The sequence below is a fragment of the Podarcis erhardii genome (genome assembly GCF_964252035.2).
Source record: "Podarcis erhardii genome assembly, chromosome: 3".
Classification (NCBI taxonomy): Eukaryota; Metazoa; Chordata; class Lepidosauria; order Squamata; family Lacertidae; genus Podarcis; species Podarcis erhardii.
In genome coordinates, this window is record NC_138507.1 from 32519923 (window position 1) to 32537772 (window position 17850).

General features: G+C 41.8%; 1 protein-coding gene across 1 annotated transcript; it reads right to left on the reverse strand.

Moving 5' to 3' along the window:
• Nucleotides 1–1999: 1999 nt before the first annotated feature.
• On the reverse strand, nucleotides 2000–16189 carry GCM1 (glial cells missing transcription factor 1). Its single transcript, XM_081857260.1, has 5 exons — nucleotides 15580–16189; nucleotides 11178–11430; nucleotides 9467–9579; nucleotides 7480–7599; nucleotides 2000–2974 (listed from the first exon to the last, which is right to left on the reverse strand). Exons 1-5 carry the CDS (start codon nucleotides 15679–15681, stop codon nucleotides 2240–2242), a joined length of 1323 nt encoding a protein of 440 aa, XP_081713386.1. The 5' UTR covers nucleotides 15682–16189; the 3' UTR covers nucleotides 2000–2239.
• Nucleotides 16190–17850: the final 1661 nt, after the last annotated feature.

Below are 17850 nucleotides of genomic sequence, written 5' to 3' on the forward strand. Positions count from 1 at the left end.
TTGAATATTTCAGAAGTCGAATGGACTTCTGGAACGGATTCCATCCAACTTCCAAGGTACAACTGCATTAGTTTTCTTACCAGTAGCGTCAATGCATAGAGTATTAGATGTACTGCTGGATAAGTGTTTGATGGTTCTTGCATTTGTTTAAAAACCAATAGAAAATTGATTATAAAAAGGTGTTTTTAATTTGTTTATTCAATTTAATTATTGTGAGTGGTATCCAACATTCATGTTCTGGTAGTGCAAGAGGTTTTAACGTTTTTGGATCCACACAGTTGCAAACGTTTTCATGTGTGGTGGTGTTTGCGAGGGACGTATTCGTAGACTTCACAGAACAGAGTAAAATTCACAAAATGTGAGGTTATCTGAAGCTGAGGCATAAGTTGACAGACTAACCTACATTTCCCTTTGCTGACCTATAGCTAGAAAAGCCACTGTCACACTGTGAGGCACCTGTTGTGGTTGTGAAACCAATTACAGGCTTGCAAATTGCTGTGTAAATTTTGAAACATCCCATAAATCCAACTTAGCCGGCTCCTGCCAATGTCACTAAATGCCACTCTTGCTGCTGACAACGTGGTTCCCATAGTAACAAGGTGTTTTGGGAGGGAGGCAAAGGGGATCTAAGAAGGCAGAGACCGGCGAACAAAAGGCAAATTGTAGTTGACTGAGCCCAGTTGAGAACAGCCAAATAATAGCACCCTGTGAGGTACTATAAAGTAGTTTATTGCTGCAAGGTCTGAAACATTCTCATCCCAGACTTGTATTAATAAAATTTTATAGCGCGAGCACACCTCAGTTTATTTGAAAATAGGTACGGTTCTGGAAACTGGGGAAGTCTGAATGTCTTTAGGATTTGATATATGTAGCATTTCCAAACCCTCAGAAGCGATCCCTCACAGAGCTACAACTCCCGGCATCTTGAACAAACAACAGTTCTCAGGATTATTTGGGGGAAGTCGTGTGCATTAAATGTGCATTTAACGGATGTATCAGTGGTATGGGCAATGCCCTCAATGTAGTCTTGTTCTAACAAAGGGGCTAAACAAGCCAAAACTGGAAGGAAATTTCAGCTAGAAGAGGCAGCTTCTGATGATGGGGAAGGAGAAACTTCTGGTGGCAAAAATAAAAGAATAGATCTCCCATACAGAGGGATCTGTGGCCTCTTAAAATCAGGGGCTGCAATCCTATACAGTGGCACCTCAGGTTACATACGCTTCAGGTTACATATGCTTCAGGTTACTGACTCCGCTAACCCAGAAATAGTGCTTCAGGTTAAGAACTTTGCTTCAGGATGAGAACAGAAATTGTGCTCCGGCGGCGTGGCAGCAGCAGAAGGCCCCATTAGCTAAAGTGGTGCTTCAGGTTAAGAACGGGCCTGCGGAACAAATTAAGTACTCAACCCGAGGTACCACTGTATTCACTGTCCTGGCCATAAATCTCTTTGGACTGAAGTATGGGACTAACATCTCAGTAGACACGTCTAGGCATTCACTCCATATATTCAAACTGATTTAAGGTCATATTGTGTTTGTTAGCGCAGCGTAGTTGTGCTTTCTGTGCATATTATTGAGAAGCAAGAATATCTATTTTAGTAAAGTGTGTTGCCAGGTCAGCACTTTTAAGATCACCGCTCAGGTCAAAATAAGGACAATTGTACTGGTTTACATGGCTTTGTTTACGAGCTGCAGTCGGCATTTTTCAGTAGCTGACCCAATGCGCTGAAACCATGCAAAACATTGCACCCAAGAGAGGAATGTAAGCGAGGGACTTCACTGGTCCTTCCCTCCAGTACATGAACCACTGAAAAGGACCCGAAGAGCCAATGTATACAGAAGAGCAACTCTCTATGAGTGTGTTATGCATCTTATAACATGAATGTGCCTATGCACTGCTGTACAACCTTTGGAGAAAAGGTTTCCTCTTTAGGAAAGGGAACCTATTCTCTGATGTGACAAATTCAGTCCGCCTTCTTTTCTATAAAGTGAGGGGAACAGCACTACAACATCAGCAACTTTATTTGCCTCAACTATAAGCATGAGTTTGACCAAACTGCGGGAGGCAGTGGAAGACAGGAGTGCCTGGCGTTCTCTGGTCCATGGGGTCACGAAGAGCCGGACACGACTAAACAACAACAAAAAAGCATAAGTAACCACCCGAGGTTCAGGATAGCAGACAATCCATGGCACTGCCAAGAGATACAGAGGAGGTGAGCGACAACTGAAAGGTGTCAGTGTCATCGCAAAGGGAAGAAGTTAAAAAACATCTCATTGTTGCAGTGGTCCAGATTTGTGTATTTCCTTTCTTCTTCAAAGTGCCACTCATTTCCTTTCAGGGGCAAGGAGCTCTGGTAATAGTGATGGGCAGCGTCTGCAATGAGGCAGGGCTCCTCTGGAGAGATCGGGCAGCAGGAGGAAGGAGCGTGGTTGCTGTTATAATGCAGGTGTGGCTTTCCTTCATACATGCCTTCTCCTCCGAATGTACCTACGTTAGATCTGAAGGACTGGTAGCCAACTTTTGCCATCGGGTCCCACTTGGTTGGAGCATGCTGGATGCCTGCATCAACCGCACTTATGGAAGCCAGGGTTTCACAGTGTAGACCCGCCAGGGCTGTCGGAGAGCCGCTGCAGTATTTCTCTGCTAATGGGTTTCTTCCCAGGCCCACAGTCTTATTCCAGGTTTGTTGCTCTCTGTATTCAGAATATGCAAATACTGAGGGTTCAGCTGGGCCTCTGTAGCTATATTCTCTGCTTCTGATCTGTTTGCACCTGTCCAGGTATTTGCTGCAGTCTACGTCCGGAGTGTGCTCTATTAGATAAGAGGATTTTCTTGAACTGTACCCTTTGGCAAGAGACAAGCAATCGTTCAACACCTGCTCTTGTCCCAAGAAGGTACTTTGTGACATAAGGTCTTCCTGTTTGGAGACTATTAATGGCAAAGTGTCCTGGTTTGGCTTCTCACCTGTCAGGGACTTAAGAGAGAAAAATGCATCATAATAGCATGCAGCCAAACAAAAAGCCCTCTTAATTTCTCAGATTGATACTATTGAACTAGAAGGCTGCAGCTAAAGGACTTTAGCTGGGTTGTTCAACTCTGTATGTGAAATTCATCCACCTTGTTTTCCCTTTTTGCCCCCTTAAGGTTGCCAGGTCACAAAATAGCAGACTTCTCTTAGCCTGACATGCCTATGCAGGGCTATCCCAGGATATTCTACCGCTTGAGGCAAAGTAGAAAATGGCGTTCCCCTGCTACTTCCTTCTCTACCCGCACTCTTCCACCTCCACCTGAGGGGACCAGAGGCAGCCCAGGGAAGCCCTGGTGCACTGAAGGTGGTGCGGAAGAAAAAAGGAGTCCAGAGAGGAGCAAATGGAATTGGGATGGTGGGAGCAGAGGAGACAGGTGACAAATGCAGGAGGTAGCACGCTGTGTGCTCCTCAGAGGCCTGGATCTGTGACCCCTCACAGCTGGCCTCAACCTGCCAGCCGAGACAACTGCCTCACCGAGCCTCAGGGGTGGGCCAGTCCTGTTCCTATGTCCTTATGCTTTTCTCTCTTGGTTCTCAATCTTGCAAACAGTGCACAGCTCCTCCTATCTCTTAGGCCAAGGATGGGGAACCTGAACAAAGTAAGCAGCAGCTCTCCAGATGTTTAGACAAGAATGCCATCAACCCCAGTCAATATCCCCAGTCAGGGATAATGTAATTCAACAACATCTGGAGGGCCACTAGTTCCTCACCCCGTCTTCATCTATGGGAATTTTGCCTCCACTTCTACTTGGCCCCTCTTTTATTTAATTTCATGTCTCTACTGAATATTTGTTTCCTCAGGCCACTGCCTACTTTGCTCAACTGTCACTTAGTAGCTGGGACAGTTGACCAGTTCTTCTAGCACTCTGTTTTCTCTCAAACCAAACCATGCAGCCCCTTCTCACTTTTAACACAGCTATGTTTATCCAGCGTCACCTCTCTGTTTTATTAGTTCTTCCTTGCCTTCAATCCCTTTCCTTAAGCTTCATTCTCATTTATCTTTCCTTCATCCCCCTCCCCCTTAGTACCTTTCATTCGGTTTCCTTTCCTCTGGGCTCTTCCTTCGTTATCTTCCCTACAGTGGTCCTTGTTCATCCTCTGTGTGAGAGTTTTTAATCCCAGCCAAACTGACAACTCTCCCTTCCCTCACAGAAACTAGACTGAAAATGATTTCCTTCCTTGAACAACTGGATATTCTGAACCGTCGCACAAGTTCAGCTTCACTGCCGCAGGCACAAATAATAGAGACAGGTAGGAGCACCAACCAAATGGGCTCCAGTTCAGGGTTCTGCCAGCCAGCCAAGCCCTCGTACATAATACTCCATTGAATCCCCTCTCCTCCCTCCCCCCACCAGATAGCATTCTCTGGCTAGTGACTGAGAATGCTCAGACCTTTCTGGATATTTTTTCTGAAGGTTTTTGGGGTTTCTGCAAACCTTGGGATTCTCCTAAGCTTGCTGATGCTCCCGCCTCATGTGTGGTTGATGCTGAATCAACACTCACCCCCAAAACATTGCTAATAGAGGGAATGAATTAGTAAATATGATGTAGCATGGCCACAAATTCTACAGTGCTGCTCATACAACCGACAGCTCTTCTTCCATGAACTGGAAAATTGCCATGTAGTGATTTTCCGGTTTGCAGAAGAAAGGGGGTGATCTTTTTTTATGAATTAGTCACTCCGATGTTACACTACTCGTGTGGGTAAATCACTTGCATGAACAGCTGCTTTTTCAAAAGCTGGCTGCCAGTGTATTGTCACAAGTGACCCAGAGATTCCTGGTCTGTTCCTTCCACTCCAGCAGCTATGCAATGTAACCCAGAGAAACCCAGGGAGCCAAATAGCTCTCTAATCTAAAAAGGATTGCACCCCCTCATCAGAACATATATTTTACAACTGCATAAATCAAAGTTATTTTGCCTGCACGTGAATTGACCTAGATGTATGAAAAGAGACAAACGTTTCACTGCGGCTAGAAACCTGTGTCTGGATTAGGTATGGCCAAGCCTATCAATTTCAGTCTTTCTCAATTTCTCATTTTTCTCATTTTTCTCATTTTTCACACCTTCAGTTCTCCACATTTCAAGGCAGTCTGCAAAGGCATAGCGTTTGCCTATATGGTTTGAACAAACACCAGTCATTTACTAAACACCTCTCACGGGCACAGAACAACGAATATGCTTTGAACACCACAGCTGTAGGATTATAACTGGGGGGAGTTTAATCCTCCACCCCCCCAAAAAAACCCCACATTGGGCCACTGATAAGAGACTTGCGGCTATTATTATTATTATATTATTATTATTATTATTATTATTATTCCATATCAGTGTATTTTGATAATTAGTAGTAAATTACCGCTTGCAGAAATAAGACATAGCAAAACACGCTTCTGCTGTATGGGGACTTTGTGAAGACATTTTGCTAGTGGCAAATTCTTTAGAGCCCATCCCTTTCTAAGTTAAAAAGTAATGTGACACTCCAAGGAAAATGTCGAAAATCCATCTAATTTTAGCCTGTTCTTTTTTTTTTAGGTCATGGAACATACCAGGGTAGTCTCCTTCCTTGTGCATAATTTAGGGGTGATTTCCCCCACTCCCTTCCCTAAGTTGCTCCACATCGGAAGTCAGTATTCTCTCACTGTGGCAGCATTTACTGGTAGATGTCAGAGAGATCACTCAACTTGCTGCAGGTGCATTAAAGTGCAGTAAAATCCCATTGAAATTAACATAAATATAGATCAATGGGACTGAAGTTAGGTAAAATAATTTAAAACCTGCAGGCAACATATCTATATTGATACGGATATCTGTTTGTCAAGGCATTGAAAATGACGCACCATTTTCACAAAACCGAATTCTCATACCCAGCCTGCAGCTGAGCATACTGAAGCATGTGTCACTGAAAAGCCAAGTAGGCTTAGTTAGACACTTAGTTACAGTAGGTCAGCCTTCCCCAAGCTGGTGCCCTCCGTATGTTGTTGGAGTCTAGATCCCACAATCAGCATCATCAATGGTCAGGGATGATGGAAGTGGTGGGGTCGCGCCATATCTTTAAAGCACTCTTACACCACCGAAACAGTCGTGGCTGCAGTTTAAGGGTGCTGCCTCCTAGACATACAATTCCCAGCACATGTAACAAACTACAGTTCCCAAGATTCTCCATTCTTGTTAAAAGTTGTCCAAAAGTGATGTGGAGGTGACCACCAAAATCTGGAGGGCCACAGCTTTCCCCGCCCCAACTGTATTTCTTCTCTGTTTACCCAATCCCTTCTCTTCCTCCGTTGTTTCTCCAGTGTCTGAATTTAGAGTGTAAGCCCCTTGGGGCAGGGAACTGTCATCCTCTGCTCTGTCAAGCACTGTACACACGATGGTTCACAGTTCTCGCACTGTTTGTACTCATATAAGACCGCCAAAAGTGAAGTACCGTATTTTTCCGTGTATAACATGACCCCATGTATCAGACAATCCCTATTTTGGGGAGCCCTCAACAGTTGTTGAGCTTCTTTTGTAAGTTCGTTGAGCTGTTGAGCAGTTTTTGACGATCCCCCACTCTGGCTGATGGAACTGGTGCCGTAATATACCACATACTGGCACTCACCAACAACTCTTCCTAAGCCGGGAAGAGCGGGTAAGCAGCCTCCTCTCCAACATTTCCCTGCTACTGCCGCAGCACCAGCCCTCGCTTATTTAGCATATTAACCCGTGTATAAGACAATCCTCAATTTATCACAAAAAATTCAGGAAAAAAGGTCATTTTATACATGGAAAAATACGGTAATAATGAAACCTGAAGTCAGATTGAAAATACAGATATATGCAGGATGCTGGCTTTTATTATACAGTGGTACCTCGAGTTACAAACGCCTCAGGTTACAAACGCTTCAGGTTACAAACTCTGCTAACCTGAAAGAGTTATCTCGAGTTGAGAACTTTGCCCCAGGATGAGAACGGAAATCGTGTGCCAGCGGCGCAGTGGCAGCAAGAGGCCCCATTAGCGAAAGCACACAACAGTTTCGGGTTAAGAACGGACCTCCAGAACGAATTAAGTTTGTAACTAGAGGTACCACTGTACAGAATAAAACCCAGTATCCCAACATATATCCATATCTTCAACACCTTTCCTGTGTGACCAAGAAACACAACCCAGGAAAGGGCTATGAAGAGTCACCAGGGGTAGAGAGCCCCCACTCTACCACATGGTATCCCCAAATTACTATTTTCCATATAATTGAATGTTTGCTATTCATTCAGATGAGAGAATAGTACACCACTGCAGTTGGGAGTACACTGCAACAGTGAGGGAGAAACTTGCCTAGCCCTCATTGATAGAGGTCCCTCACTTGACACACTGTACAGCGCAGCGGTTCTTGCAGTCCTCGTTACCCCCCTTCAATCCACCTGCCATAATGGCAGACATTTTGCTGGTAGTTAAAAAAACAAGCGTTTACCTCAGCATCTCTGCTCCGTTTAAGTCTCGGAGAACTTGGGGTGTGTGCTTTTTGTATCGATCGTCTTGCTTCGGCTTCCGATTTTGTTTCCGGCCTTGGATGATCGTGAGCCCCCTTTGACTTTATAACAGCAAGTGAAGAAGGCATAGGGGCATAAAACCACAAGGTAGTTTTCAACACAATGCTCGCAAGACAAGGGGTGTAAAATCCAAAATGGCTTGCCTGTCTCGTTGGATGTATAGCATAGCATAGGCTTTCTTCAGGCAACTCATTACATTTTAGATTAAAGTTTCAATATAAATGGAAGTGGGTTGCCGAATTTGCTGAAATGGCAAAACCATCTCAAAAGATCCGTGTATAGAATAGGTTATTCCGCAGGGGAAATCTGGCTTCATAGACTAGTCAAAACTGGTGATTTTATCCTGATACTGGTCATTGACTGCAATAAAAAACTTTATACTTGGTCAAAATTAAGAGCATAGTCACCTATAAAGGCACAGGAATGATAATCTGAGTTATCTATTTCTATTTCTATTTTTTACTCCTATTTCCCCCAAAAGGTTATGTGACTGAATTCTGACATAACTTTTTGAAATTCTATCTTGGAGGAAAATGCTACCATGATTTCCATGATGATTCCCATGTGGATGTTTAGTTGTCTTCTACATTCATATACCAAGGCTCATATCAATAGCTCATTTTTGCCTATTTGTGGCTGCAGTGCTCTGCATGTCATGGTGTTGACCTCTAAAGCCCTAAAGAACCTCAGCCCTGTGTACCTAAAGGAGCATCTCCACCTCCATTGTTCAGCTTGGACAGTGAGGTCCAGCTCCAAGGGCTTTCTGACAGTTCCTTCATTGTGAGAAGTGAAGTTGCAGGGAACCAGGCAGAGGGCCTTCTCAGTGGAACACCCTCCCGTCAGCTGTCAAGGACATAAACAATTATTTGACCTTCCGTAGACATCTGAAGGCAGCCCTGTACAGTCGTACCTTGGTTTTCAAAAAGCTTAATTCTTGAACGTTTTGGCTCCCAAATGCCACAAACCCAGAAGTAACTGTTCTGGTTCATGAACTATTTTTGGAAGCCAAATGTCCGACTGGGCTTCTGCGGTTTCTGATTGGCTGCAGGAGCTTCCAGCAGCCAATCATAACCTGCACTTTGGTTTTCCAAATGTTTTGGAAGTCGAACAAATTTCTGGAATGGATTGCGTTTGACTTCCAAGGTACGACTGTATTGAAAAGCTTTTAATGTTTGATATTTTGTTATGTTTTCTTATATTCTGCTGGAAGCTGCCCAGCAACTGGGGCAACACAGTCAGATGGGTGGGATACAAAATACTAATAATACTAATAATACTAATAGTGGTTGTTGTTATTTTGTTTATTTAAGAGTAAACGCCATTGAACCCAGTGGGACTTACTTCTGAGTAAATGTGTAAGTAATGGAATTGTGACATGTGCTATGGACTTGACCATCTGGTTCAAAAAACTGAGGCAGATGTTTTCCTGGATTCAGCTGAGAATGTTTGATGTGCCTACTATTTTCATGTTTCTCTTTCTTAGTTCCTTTGCAGTTGGTATGGTTTAAAATGGTTGTTTTTATGCAATGCTATTTTCCTAGAGGTGTCGGAACTCATCCTGAACACCTCCCTCGTTTTCTTAGAATGGCAATGGCGCCCACCTAAGAGGTGCTGGAACTGAGTTCCAGAGAGTTCCAGCTGGAAAAAAGGCTTGTTTTTATGTATAAGCATGGCCAGCTGGTTAACTTTTGCGGATCCCCTTACCTGAGGTGTCATACCTCACTAACAGATAGTTTATCTGTAACCTTTAAAACCTCAATAAATATTATTTTTTTAAAAGATACCTCACTAACAATTTAAATACTCTCTTTGGCTCAGTGTGAAACATTTCCTGGTTTGCTCATCTTCTAAGCACAGTTCAGCTATAACAGCAGGCTTGCCTTGAATAAATCAGATACTGTTACCAACCTGAAAAAATATGAATGGTCCTTCATGTCTCCAGAAGTTTGTTACAGGGTATCCACCATGACCTCGGCAGGGAATAAGCTTCAAGGGCCCATAGCAGTTGGGACACGATTTTCCTGAAACAAGTGTACCATTAAATATTTTATTTTGAATGAACTTCGTTTTAAGATTATGTCATGTTAGAAGTTCATTGTGTAGGGTACAATATACTCTTTTCATGTTGGGTTATTGACAGCAGATGTCTCTGCTTGTAGCAAAGGTGTAAAGGTAAAGGTAAAGGTAAAGGGACCCCTGACCATTAGGTCCAGTCGTGGCCGACTCATCTCGCTTTATTGGCCAAGGGAGCCGGCGTACAGCTTCCGGGTCATGTGGCCAGCATGACTAAGTTGCTTCTGGTGAACCAGAGCAGCGCACGGAAACACTGTTTACCTTCCTGCCGGAGTGGTACCTATTTATTTACTTGCACTTTGATGTGCTTTCGAACTGCTAGGTTGGCAGGAGCAGGGACCAAACAATGGACGCTCACCCCATCATGGGGATTTGAACTGCCGACCTTCTGATCGGCAAGTCCTAGGCTCTGTGGTTTAACCCACAGCACCACCCGCATTCCAATAAATGCAATGGGACTTGTGTCCAGGTAAAATATCTTTGGAAAGTGAAATGTGCTGTAGGCACAAATGAAACCCAAAACCCAAACTTGTCTAAGGCTGTGAACCTATGTCCCCTTACCTGGAAGTAAGCCCCATTGAACTCAATGGAACATATTTCTGTGTAGAAATTAGATTGTGCTGTAGGATTCTCAGCTTCGAATTGCAGTATAATATCTTGATCAACCTTACTTACCTCTACTTGAAATAAAGTCCCATTTGATTTTATTGAGATTTTCTGAGTGTGCTTATTACCTTAGACTATAAGCTCTTATGTTTGTTATTACACCATCAAAAAAATATACATGTTCACTTAGCCTGAATAATTTTGGTATTCCTCAGTAAAGGACCAATATATGATCCTTATAATTACTGGTAGATATAGATACAATATTATCCTTAGTGTAACTAATGCACTTTCTGTCCCAAACAAATTGCATTCTTTTGGGAAAGTTTCCATTTAGGAGATTGCATGAATATTCTCTCCCCAAAACTTCATCAAATAATTAAGACTTCCAGAAATTAATTTATCTTCTATCAGTGTCACAATCCTTCTTTCATGATTGTCCTAATTTTTGTCCTAATCTTTACCTTCCAAGTACATATTCTATTCTGTACACACCTGCAGATCTGTTTTACTGAATTACACGGGGCTCATGTTCAAGTAAGAATACTCAGGATCAGCTTGTAAACTAGGCTCACTTACTTTAAAGTAAACTCAGTGTACTTTTTTTTAAAGAAATGCACATATATTATACAAGGGGAAAGTGTACTTTTAAAAATGCATCCATTTGTGAAAGAAAATCACTTGCAAAATGTGTTTATTAGGCGAAATGTGAACTGGAAAAAATAGAAAGGGGGGGGGGGAAAGGCCATATACATCCATCCCTACAATTATATGTACTTCACGATGTGATACTTCCAACGTGTGGCTGGAGATGTACTAGTCTAATGCAAGTCAGGTTCTGAACCAGGATTACCCAGTAGATGTTTTTTTTGTGGCAGCGGAAACCCAAATTGAACTGCAAGAAGTCTAATGTAAGCCCTTTTCAAAGAAGCATACTTACTCTGCTGTTTTTGCCTGGCCTTGTCACATATAGCCGGCCTCAGATACATCTTTCCCCCATCTGAAGTTGAGCAATCATTGCTGCAGACCACGACTCCGAGGCAGGACTTTTTTAAGATGCGCGAGTTGTGATTGTTGGTGTTCCTCATTGCCCAGCTACTTAGGTGCCTCTGAGCATTTTTGTCATCAGAGCTATAGATGCATTTTACATAGGAATCTGGCCATTCCTGAAACCAATCTGTTTGTTTCACGTCCTGTAAGGAACCCAAAGAATGTGATGTTTCAAAGCTAGGAAACAAGTCCCCGCCACACGACCTAAATTCAAAGACAATGAATCAAGTCTGCAACACAGAGCTCCCTTATTTGTTTGCATTTATTAAGTCTACTTTACATTTATTGCAGAAACAATTATCTGTTCCCCTCTGCCCTAGCAAATATATTAACCTGGCTGAATATTCTTCTATATTTCATGGTAGATTCCACATGGCTGTGCATGACCCTTATTCATTTACAGTGGTACCTTGTTTCTCAAAAGCCTTGGTTCCGAAAAACCAAAAACCTGGAAGTAAGTGTTACAGTTTCAAGCGTTTTTCAGAGGCCAAACATCCAATGTGGCTGTTGGCTATTGCCTGCACCAATCAGAAGCTGCACCTTGGTTTTCAAACATTTCGGAAGTCAAACGGACTTCTGGAACGGATTGAGTTTGGCACTTTTGTTTTTGCTATTTACCGGTATTTTGCGTTTTTGTTTTTGAGGCTTTTTTGGTTAATTTGTTTTTGTCACTGTGTGGAACCTAGTTCAGCTACTGATTGATTGACTGTGTGACTGCGGAAATGGATAAAAGCCCCCCATCCAAACAATGACTATCATCAGTGCAGGTATGAAAAATATTTATTTTTAATTTTTATCATCTACAATACTGTCTTATTTATTTTATAGTACAGTTCGATGACTGCTTTCATTTTATGGATCAGTGATCTCGATAGTAAAATTCATGCTAAATTGCTGTTTTAGGGGTTGTTTTTAAAAGTCTGGAACGGATTAATCCATTTTGCATTACTTTCTATTGGAAAGCGCACCTTGGTTTTGGAACGCTTTGGTTTTGGAACAGACTTCTGGAACGGATTAAGTTTGAGAACCAAGATACCACTGTAATTAATTTGGAAATATTTCTAAACTGCTCAATGAAACCGCTCTTGAAGAGATGTGCATAATAATACTGTAGACGAAACACTGAAACCCACAAAACTATAAAGAAAACAATTACACATAAAATAATTATCATGCAAAGACAGACACAGTAAGTTAAACTTTTCAAACGAAGGTAGGTCACTAAATTATATGTCTGGGTAGACTTGCTGAAATTAGAAAAAAGCCTCAGAAGATGTCTAAAATAACATAGGGGGTCTCTGCCTAATGTCAATAAAATTTTATAAACATTCAGGGCTGATGAATGGCTGAAGGTACATATCATTTTAATTAGAACAGCATGGAGGATGATAACTGAGGCAGATAAGGGTTGCATATACACTCTGCCTTGAAAGCATAATTCTTTCCATCAAAGAATTCTGGGCACTGTAGTTTGTCGAGGGTTGCTGGCAATTGTAACTCTGTGAGGGGTAAACTACAGTGCCCAGAATTCTTTGAGGAAAAGAATGTGCTTCGATATCAATTCTTGCTGTTTGGATATGCACATTTGCATAACACTCAACAATTTGTGCCAATGAAGCAAAAGCCTAATTCCAGAACATCAAAGATGTCTCTTGGGACAAAACTGATGGTTTTCCTCCAATAGGAATGTGCTACAGCTGATCATATTCTAAAGGAGAGCAGTCACGCTCTATCCTCAAAGTACTGTAGAGCAGGAAAACCCAGGCAGATAATATGGAGAACAACAATGCTTGTTGTTTGCTTGTGGATATTTGCATATTGTTCATGATTTGTGCTGAAGGTTACATATATAACATCAGAGATATCTCCTTGGGACAAATGTGCATTCTTATGAATGGGCTGAACTGATCACATCACAGAGGGGACTGGTCATTCATTCCCCATTCATATCTGAGTGTTTGACTTTTGGAAGATTTTTTTGATAGAAAAAAGAGGGAAAGAAATAGCATGCAAGTTCTGGTGGCTTTTCTCCCTTTCAAGATCACCTGCATAAAAACTACAAATTACTAATTGGGAAAGATGGAAAGGATTTGCTGAAATAGCTAACCAAACTAGAATACAAAAAAAGGGAGGTGTGAGGAGGTCAAGGAAACAAGTAAATGAAAGATAAGTTATGGGAAGGTTCACTGTGTTTTTTAATTGTTTCTATTTTTCTGTTTTTTATTAAAAAAAAATCTACTCTCTTCTTTCTTTATTGTGATGTGTTAAGTTTTTGTTTAACTTGGAATTATCTATTTCTCTTTTTGTAACGTGGAATTCTTTTAAAATATTTGTATTGTTTTTATATGTGGAAGTGTTTTCAATTTTTTATGCTTTTCTATTTTATAATTTCATTTTTTATTGTTGCCACTCAACCTGGGACCGTATGATAAAGAGTGGGTATGAAATCTAATCAAATAAAGAAATAAATTCAGGGAAAATGATCAAGCACTATATCTGTTCTGGCAACTTTTGACACAGAAACTCTTAGAAAAATATAGATACCTGTATATCCATTCACGGTACTGTGGCTTGCTAGTGGTTGGATCTCAGATATTGTCAACTATTATCTAACCACAAGTTGACATCATGAAAATTTATGGTTTCTGTGACATGGATGGTTGTAAACATGAATGAAACACTGCAGCTTGCATGTGCTACAGCTGATTGGGATCTACCATAAATATGAGAATTTTGCATAGAAACCACAAGATGTCTTTGGAGGCAACACTCATTACTCCCACAGCAAAGACATTGTTTGAACAAAGTCTATTTATAGAACTAGGATTGTTTTCTATACTAGGCATGATCCAACCAAATCCTATAGGTTTTAACATCTCAGTGGGTTTTTCACTTTCTTCACTCTCCTTAACTTTTCATTTCACAGGACTTAATTTCTTTTCGCATTGGAATGAGTGTGATGCAAAGGCTCTTAACTTTTGCAAAGTCCAGAGGTCCCAGAATTAAGACCCTCACAACGTATTTGTCAATAACACCTATCAAATTCCTGTTGCAACTTAAGTTTACCCTCTTAACATCTAGCTCTAATTACAGTCTAATAATGCTATAATATATGTTTTATTTGACAATGTTTAGAAATTGAAGACGTATTTTAAAAATATTTCAGGTTTGAGCACTTATGAGTGCATTTTCATGCGCCTCCATGAGGCTTGCACAATGCCCAGAAGTCCCTGGTGGCATGCAGGCAAAGAAGGTAACACAATATATGTGCCGAATGACCAACCTTTGCTGGGAATCTCATTCAAGCTACCGCCAAACCCATTTTGACCAAATGAATTCAACTCAGTTGCAGCCATCCTATAGCAGAACAATCTCCCCACCAAAATCCATTAGGACCTGTTGCTCTTTCATTTTAGGTAACAGGCAAAAATTTGAATCTTCAAAAACTTTTGATGAATCTTTCCTTTTCCAGCCTTTTTGTTTAAAGCACAGTTTGCCTTTTGACTGTTTCCAGAAATCATCATTGTTGACAATTGTCATAGTAACATGGGTGGTTTTTTTTATTACTGTTGTAATAAGTAAAAGTGGGTGGCATACTGGGTGGCATGCAACTACATCTTACTCACTCAGAGTAGACCCATGAAAACTAATTCACACAACTAAGCTATCCATTTCAATGGGTTTACTCTGAGTAAAACTTAGTTGATTACCACCCATGACTTTTAAACATTGAATTGCTGTTGTTTCGCTTCGTTTGTCACATTGAATTTCTTTTTTGAGATGGATATAATCTTTTTAAAAAAATTCTCAGGTTTTATGATTTTTTGTTTTGTTTCATCACCCTGTTGGCTGTTTTTTTTTTTTCAAAATGTACACCACCTGGAGTTACAAATAATTTAGGGGTATACAAATGACTTAAATAAATAAATAATATAGTAAAGAAATAAAAACATTAAGTAATATTGTTATCATCTAGTCCAACCGCCTGAATTTGCAGCTGTCCCACACAGGGATTGAACTTGCAACCTTGGCATTATCAGCACCATGCTAAAACCAACTGAGCTATCCAGGCCGAGCTAATGCTGCTGAACTTCTGACTTGAGTTTCAAGAGTTTTCAACTGCAAGGCAATTATAAAACACAATGGCAGCAAAGAGGTATTATGCTGATGGAATTATGCAAATGAATGATCAAGTAAGCAAATCAATAATATATTATAGTATAATGACAGAATATGATGGTTTTTAGAGTATCTGCAATTTCTACAATACTCTTGTAATTCTATATACCTACCTTGGGGAGCTTGATGTCATTGATGTCCCAGCTGACCATTTCACCACTTTGAGAACCCAAGGCTTCCTGTTCCATGCTGACATCCTCTGCAGCTCTTAGCATTTCAAAATCCCTTCCCTAGACTCAGCAACAGCAGTCTCTACTGCCAGCCTTTGAAGCTGACTGTCTGGCAGCCACTCGACTCGCAAGTGTTTAGAACCAGGAAGCTGTTTCCTGAAGCCAAATGATAGGCTGCTCAAGCACCATTAAAGATAAAAATCTGTATTCTTTTGCTAGAAAAACTTGTTCCATCCAAAGTTTTGCAAGCGGCAACAATAATGGAAAGTATAGCTTCGAGACAAGAGTGTGGCCTTCTGGAGATGTCTGTACCAGAGCTAAAGCAAAGCCCCCCCCCCCCCCGCAAATGCAACTCCTTGTTCTCGTTCTGAAATTTATGGAGCCAAAGCACACCTGTTTCGTTCTAGTTAAACTTTCACATTGTAGTCAAGAGAAAGACACTATAACACTATAAAAGGACACTTGTTGTTCTTCTCTGTGCTAGAAATATACCGTAAGAATTTAAACAACAGAAAATACAGTTATTTACTCATCCCCTCTGGGTGGAAGAAAATGTTTCAAATGCTGGGATGTTTCACAGCCTGGCCTCAATGTCCCAAAAGAAAATTGTGACAAAGCCTACAGTCCTGACCCCATTTACCTGGAGATAAGCCCCACCGAGTTCAATATGATTGTTGTTATTATTACTCATTGATTTATTAATGATATTCTATGCAATCATTCCAAAGCAATTTGCATATAAGATTATTACAAAGAGTTAAAAACACAAATACAGCAAATATAAAGGTAAAGGGACCCCTGACCATTAGGTCCAGTCGTGACCTACTCTGACACTGCGGCACTCATCTCGCTTTATTGGCCGGGGGAGGCGGCGTACAGCTTCCGGGTCATGTGGCCAGTATGACTAATCTGATTCTGGCGAACCAGAGCAGCGCACGGAAATGCCGTTTACCTTCCCGCAGGAGTGGTACCTATTTATCTATGTGCACTTTGACGTGCTTTCGAACTGCTAGGTTGGCAGGGGCAGGGACTGACCAATGAGAGCTCACCCCATCACGGGGATTTGAACCACTGACCTTCTGATTGGCAAGTCCTAGGCTCAGTGGTTTAGACCACAGCACCACCCACGTCCCGTACAGCAAATATACTTAAGACTAAAAACCTAACATGTAGAAACTCGTGGTAAAGTCCCGTTTACCCAGCTGGGAAAAACCTGTCGGAACGACAACAAAAAAGTCTTCAGTTGCTTCAAGAAAGTTCAGATAATGGGCATCTGTCGTATCGTGATGGGAATGCTATTCCACAGAACAATGGCAGCCACAGTAAAAGCCCTGAGCGGCTTTGAATCTTTTAGGGAAAACTGTCCTGCATATTGTAGCAATCTACTGGGTGCGTGAGAGACAGGGCAATAACTTGGTCCCAAGCTGTAAAAGGCCTGCAATATTAGTCCCAAAATATTCAACTTGGCTTGGTAGGAGAGTGGCAGCCCAGGTGAATCCTGCAAGCAGGGTGTTATATGCTGGTGGTAGTAAGCTCACTGTATGTTCTGCACCAGCTGTAGCCTCCAGACCAACAGCAAGGGTAGCCCTACACAGGGTGCATTGTGGTAATCCAATGCATGGACAACTATGGCCAAGTTGTCCTCTTCTAGGAATGGCCACGGCTGTCTAACCAACCAAATTGGTAAAAAAAGGCACTCCTAGCCACCGAGGACACCTGAGTGGGACACTTTGTCAACTGAAGACTTCTGCTTGGCTAAGCTATTGGCAGTGACAGCCACGTACCTGCCTGGCCAATGCACTAGTGACCAACCTCCATGGTCAGAAGCATCATGCCCCTGAATACCAGCTTCAGGGCATCACAGGTGAGGAGAATGATGTCTTGCTCAGGTTCTGCTGGCAGCCTTCCCATCTGACGGGTCACTGTGAGAACAGAGTGCCGGATTAGATGGGTCCTCAGGCTTGGGTCACATCAGGGATCTTCTGATGTTCTTACTCATCTTCGGGCCACAAAGATGGTGAGGGAATCTGAAGGTCGATTCCTATGATTTACGGCTTAAGGGGTTAGACAGATCAGTTCTAGAGATGAGGTGATTAAGAGGCAACGATAGACATCTTAAAATATTTGAGGGGCTGAAAACCCATCTATTTACTGAAGACTTTGACGCCTGAGATGTGTGTTTTCAGGGACCCACCCTATTCCCATAACTGTAAC